Genomic DNA, 6,000 nt, shown 5'->3' on the forward strand with positions numbered 1-6,000 from the left:
AGATTTAGTTCGGGGACCTGTATTAGGAAAACACTATGGGACAGCACATAGCTCTGTGCAGCGACAAGTCAATATCAAAATCTTTTATAGGAGAGTAGCACAGAGATACGGTTATCGCAGCAACGTATTGTCAAAACGGAATAGTCAACTCCTATGTTTGACAATTTTATCAACAACGGAAGGCATAAATACATTTATCGTTGTTTGTAACTGGTTAGAGTAAGGTTAATTCAGGCTGATTAAGGGCGAAATAAGTTTTGAAAGGTATGCATTTAGATATTTCAGTAGTTTGCTTTAAATATAACTTGATACAAGAAGGTCGCAAAAATACTTAACGTGTATGAGTTACACATTTGGAATTAAATAAGGCACGGTTTTATTAGAAATCGTTTCCTGGTTAAAAATTGCCGCAAGCAGCCAACTCGGATACGATTATGGCGCATTGGTGATGATTTACAAGTAAACAGGTTTACTACCTTATACATGCGTACCTCAAAGCTTTTTTCTTAACTGGTCTTTATTGTACTTTATCGAGGTTTAATACCATTTGCTCCGATAACCTCGGCATCTCTTATAGCAATGACATCTCGGAAAGATATAAGGGCGTAAAAATACAGCTGCTGCATTATTTTTGCAATACAAAAATTATTCTCGCCTTGTCATTTTATAAGGGGTCATTGTTGAAAGTATTTTAGAAATTGTTTTTAGTTTTCTTGTATAACTGAAAGGTGTCAATGCTACATATGGACGACACAAACACATAATTAGAAGATCCTTGAGGATGTTTTAGAGACCCCATTAATGTGACCATACACATTTAGGTCTGCAAACAAATCGAAAATGTAAACATTTGTAAGATCATTGGAACTTATAGTTCACGTGAACTAAAGTGGGTCAGAATGTCAGTTCCAATACGTCTCCTTCAGGGGGTATGTATAGAATAGCATCGTTATTATGTTGACAAATTTGAGCGAAACCAATTTTTGGTCCATCCGTGGGTATCGGTAACGTGGGTCTTGTCGCTTAAGACATGTGATGTTTAGGGTGGAGAGGTGGACGGGCGATATCGAGGTATACAATGCAAAAATTCATATTAGTATTTCATCATACACAGCTCTGAATCCACCAAACAATTAGTTCCTTCTAGAGGCTGATTCTGATTTTGCACCGACCGTTTCTTAACGCCGAAGACCATTTGTATACTCCCAAGTTCCTGACCTTTCAAACACGCACAGTATTTCGCTTAACTACAACAAAACCATACTATGAACACTGATGAAAAGATTAAACAGTGAACAGATTATGTGATTAAAAGATGCTAAGGGACATAACTTACAGAAGCAGTTGGCATGATACACAAGCGATACTGTGGAATCTCACACATAACATCACAATTCACAAATCCCCGAGGCAAGAGTGTCCATTAGCCAATATCAAAGCCTAGTTTCTACCCTTGCCATTGCAAGCAAACTGTTCTTGGCTCGATTGTGGCACCACCCCGTGTAGAACACGATTTATGTCTCTTGTGATGAAAACACGAAATCCAATCAGATCGATTTTCTCATTTCGAATGGCTTTACAAGGATGACTACCATATCAGACAGCATGGTCGATGAGAAATGATTTGAGATTTCATCCCTGACAGACAAAAAAAATGACAGATTATTATTATTTGTACTCAAATATATACAGGTAAATGGGCGAGTAATTGAAAACTTTGAACCACTTTCAGTGCAAATTCAGCGCAAATTCGACAGGCGATGGTTGTGTCCACTGTAGCAACCACGGTTCGGAACCTGAGTCGGATTGGACTATCGAACACGTAACATATCCCTATGATAAATGACCAGTCCCTAAATAATGTTCCAGTACATTCATGGCCCATCCCCCTTAATCTCACCGCGCCGCGATTTCACAGTACTATTTTACTGTTTACATTCGTCAAGATGAGTAAATACTAGCCGAGAAGAGAGCCTATGGTAATTCTGTCTCGAAACACAGTCTTAGCACTTACTGTATCAAGTAGTACATGCCTTATAAAGCCTCTGGGGGCACCGGTTGCCCAGTCGTCTAAGGCGCCGCGATTCGCTGTGCAGAGTTGCGTCCCTTAGGCACTCCCTAAACCTATGATTGTGGGTTCGAATCCCGGTTCGCCCCGATAATGTTTCTAGGTTTGTCAGCACCATACTCGTGCTCTTGGGTTTCACTGAAGTGATGAACGTCTGATACCTGCATCCCTTGGGGCTTTCCTCCCACATTAAGCTGACACGCCGTGATATTACTGGAGTATTGTTAAAAGCGGCGTTAAACCCAAGTCACTCACTCACTATAAAGCCTCTCATAATATGGGACTATAAGCCACGAGTGACGTAAACGAACATGTGTGTTGATGCAGTTAGGCTGTGGAAATGATTAAAGCTTAGTACGTTCTGGTTGTGCACGTCCACGATATACATAAGATTGCAAACCCATTCATGTAGAAGTTAACACTAATTCTTACTATCGCTTAGTGCCCAGGGACCTGTTCCTCAAAGCGATGTTTCGATATGATATCGGATATATATGCTTTTATAAATACTGGTGGAATTTTTTTTAAAGCTTTAGATATATATATATGCCTTCACAATGTCATACAATGGTGTCGTTAATTTGGCTGGTTTTAAATAGATATAAATGTAATCTCAAATGTGTACACAAACTCATCCAGTTTTCCGTGTGTGATAAGTGTTTAAGAAGATATGAAACTGCTCGTTCAATTATCTAACAGTCTTGTGTACGTTCAACCGAGGGCAACATTTCTCGTAAATAGTAAATACGACATACACGTAGCGTACCCAGCACCAAAGCTTGAAACAGTAAGTAGTTTTCTGATGAATTCAAGTAATCCCTGCTAAGACGAAGCTCATCATCTTTCAAACCTAACACACAGTAAACCGATTATCGATAAATTGTAAATTGTTTTTCAAGGCTAACATAGAAAATACTAACAAATAATGATAATGACAAATATGCTTGAACTGCATCATCATATCTTACGTTCTCTTAATATTTCATAAAATTATTTCACTTTTTTCTGGAATATCGTTTACTCACTTTGAAAGGTCAAGATCACTGTCAAAAACTGAAAACATATTCTCATTGAATGAACAAAAGGTCTGCATCTGTTTATGATGGTATGGATGTCACACACTTATTAAACGTTTGTGTCGTTCTCTGGCGTTGACGTTTGGTGGTTGTGTTACTGACTTAATAAGTTAATAAGTAAGTAGTGAACGTTTAATGACCTGAACGGTTAATAACTGGGCCTTTCACATAGAGAATAACTGTGAAATTCAAAACGTCGACGCCAGAGAATAATCAGTCTCGATTATATGTCGAAACAGATTCTATAGGGCGTACAAGTCAAAAGCGGGATGAAAATTATATGAATGGATCACTGAAAATCAGTGATGATTCAAAGTGTTACTGAAAAAGGGTAAGCATGTTCTGCTCTACCGGTAGCACATGCCACTCACACACGTTTCATAAAAAATAAATGTTTGATTATTGCTAACGCTGCATCCAGCAATACTCAATGAAACAATGACAGTCAATGAATCAACTTCAATATCAACCAGGTGGCAATATGGATGGATAACCTTAATTACCTATGTAAGTCTCTAGTGCTTAGCTGTTCCATTGAGCTGTCAAAAAGGGTTTCAATGTTTCTATTTTTAGATGCAAACCCACCAGAGATGGTCACTCTACCAAGGGGGTTCAATGATCCTGTTCATTATCCTTGGATCTATCGGCTCAGGATCAGCACATAGTTGCAGTAGTTTACCAGATAGTATCCATCAAGGAACCTATGTAAACTGCAGTAACAGGAATTTAACAAGCATACCCATTGATCTACCGAGAAACACAACGATTTTGGATCTGAGCTTCAACATTATTTCAAGCCTCTCAAACATATCACTAAATTTGTCGTCTCTAATTAGGTATTTGCAGATTGCATTTAACAGTGTTTCAGGTCTAGATGCTGGGGCATTTTGGCTCATACCTAACATTGAAGAGCTCTATTTGAATGACAATAATCTGTCACTAGATTCGTCTACCTACCCTGAAAATGTTTTTCTGTCTCTACAAAAGCTTCAAAAGCTCCATATCCATAACAACGACATTCGTCCTTGGGGTTCCTATCCAGACAATGCAATAGGAAAACTGAGAAATCTCAAAGAATTGAAAATTGACACATTTGTAGACACTCAATTTGGATCCGGATTCGCCAGACTGCAAAGCCTGAAACATTTGTTACTCGGCTTTGGTAGATGCAAACTGTCACACATATCTAATGATACATTTAAATCTTTTGCTAATGTAACACTTGAAACCGTTGACCTTCGTTACTGTCCGATTGTTTCAATACAGAGGAATGCATTCGCACACTTCAAAAGTATCAAAGATTTGAATCTGTCAAATGCGTTCCCATTAAGTCCAACTGAAGCTGTGTCTGCATTGTATGGTTTAAGACTGAGTAACATGACATCCATCAAGATTAATAACATATTCAACTATTTCAACCTTGTGAATTCCATAACGCTGAGAATAATTGACGATAAAACATGTATCAACCTGAAAGATGTCTGTGTTGAAAGGTTTGAAATGACCAATAGTAGAATTTTATGGATCACTTCAACATTGAACAATGAAGGATCACGATTCGCTTCTTGTATAAAGGTTCTTGATTTGTCTGGAAATGACATATATGGAGACCCGAAATTTCTGTTAATGATATCCTCAATGCCAAACCTTATCTCTCTAGATGTGTCAAGCAGCGATGGCGTCAAAAGAGAATCACAAACTGTAAGAAATATGCAAGTATGTCAAAAAACAAATATCACTCTTGGAATCACACTACCTGAGAAATTGGTAAATTTAAGTTTTAGCCCCAAGAATGTCGGTTGTTTTTATAATCTTATTTTCTATAATGCTTCATCTCTCAGACACCTTGATGTATCATATGCTAGCCTTGACAGATTTAGCAGCAAATTCAAGGGACTAGAAAGTTTGACCTATTTGGACATCTCAGGCAATAATTTTGCAGGATCACCCGTATCAGGTTTCGACAGTGTTCCTCAACTTGAATCTCTAATTATGGCTGATTCTAATCTTGATCAGAGGGGAGCACTATTAAGACTACAGCATAAGTTATTGTCACTAACTCATTTACACACACTAAGCATTAGTTCCAATAACCTTCAATTGTTCGATGTTAAGAATTTGCAAGGGATTGGACTGAGGCAGTTTATTTTGTCAAATAACAGATTTTCGGAGATACCATTTGACTTAACCACAACGCCCCATCTGAGTCACATTGACCTCAGTTTTAACTCACTGACTGTTCTTTCGTCAACTGAAATGAAACATCTGGATGACCTGGCAGCCAGAAACAACATCTCTCTGGATCTTGAGGGTAACCTTCTTGCCTGTGGATGTAAGACTTTAGACTTTATAATGTGGTTGTTCAAATCAAATGTTCAACTACAAGAAAGAAACTACCCATGTGTCAGAGACGACGGCTCAGTGGTAAATACGTCCTACATCTATGAACACCATGATGAAGAATGGCGACGGTGTTCCGGAGGTTTCTGGTTGTCTACGAGCATAATACTTTTAGCCATGTTTCTGTTAGCACTTGGTATAGTGTCAATAATAAACCAAAGAAAGACTCTTCTCGTGAATATCCTTCTTCGGATGTTCGGTTTCAAGACAATGAGGAAGTCCCTGACAAGAAATGATTTCCCCAATGATGCGTACATCGGATATAGCGACAACGACTACCAGTATATTTGTCACACTGTGAGAGATCACCTGGAGAATCAGAATGGGATTAAACTGTTCCTCAAGGACAGAGATACCATCCCTGGAGGAGAAATCGCCGAGGACATCATTGACGGTATAGACTCCAGTTGGAAAATCTTGCTAGCTCTCAGCCAATCATTTCTTGAGGATCAGTAG

The 6,000-nt window shown here is 38.5% G+C and overlaps 1 protein-coding gene across 1 annotated transcript; it reads left to right on the forward strand.

Annotated features, from left to right (window-relative positions):
* Nucleotides 1-3,759: 3,759 nt before the first annotated feature.
* Nucleotides 3,760-6,000, forward strand: LOC125373322 (decorin-like). Its single transcript, XM_048384326.1, has 2 exons — nucleotides 3,760-4,239; nucleotides 5,752-6,000. The coding sequence occupies exons 1-2, from the start codon at nucleotides 3,760-3,762 to the stop codon at nucleotides 5,998-6,000; spliced, it is 729 nt and encodes a 242-aa protein (XP_048240283.1).

This window comes from Haliotis rufescens, unplaced genomic scaffold (genome assembly GCF_023055435.1).
Source record: "Haliotis rufescens isolate VD_foot unplaced genomic scaffold, xgHalRufe1.0.p SCAF_5, whole genome shotgun sequence".
NCBI lineage: Eukaryota > Metazoa > Mollusca > Gastropoda > Lepetellida > Haliotidae > Haliotis > Haliotis rufescens.

Coding starts and splice junctions, on each gene's coding strand:
- LOC125373322 (XM_048384326.1), top strand. CDS start 3,760: ATGATCCTGTTCATTATCCTTGGATCTATCGGCTCAGGATCAGCACAT. Junction 4,240..5,751: donor AATTGAAAATTGACACATTT/GTAGACACTCAA, acceptor TTCGGTTTCAAG/ACAATGAGGAAGTCCCTGAC.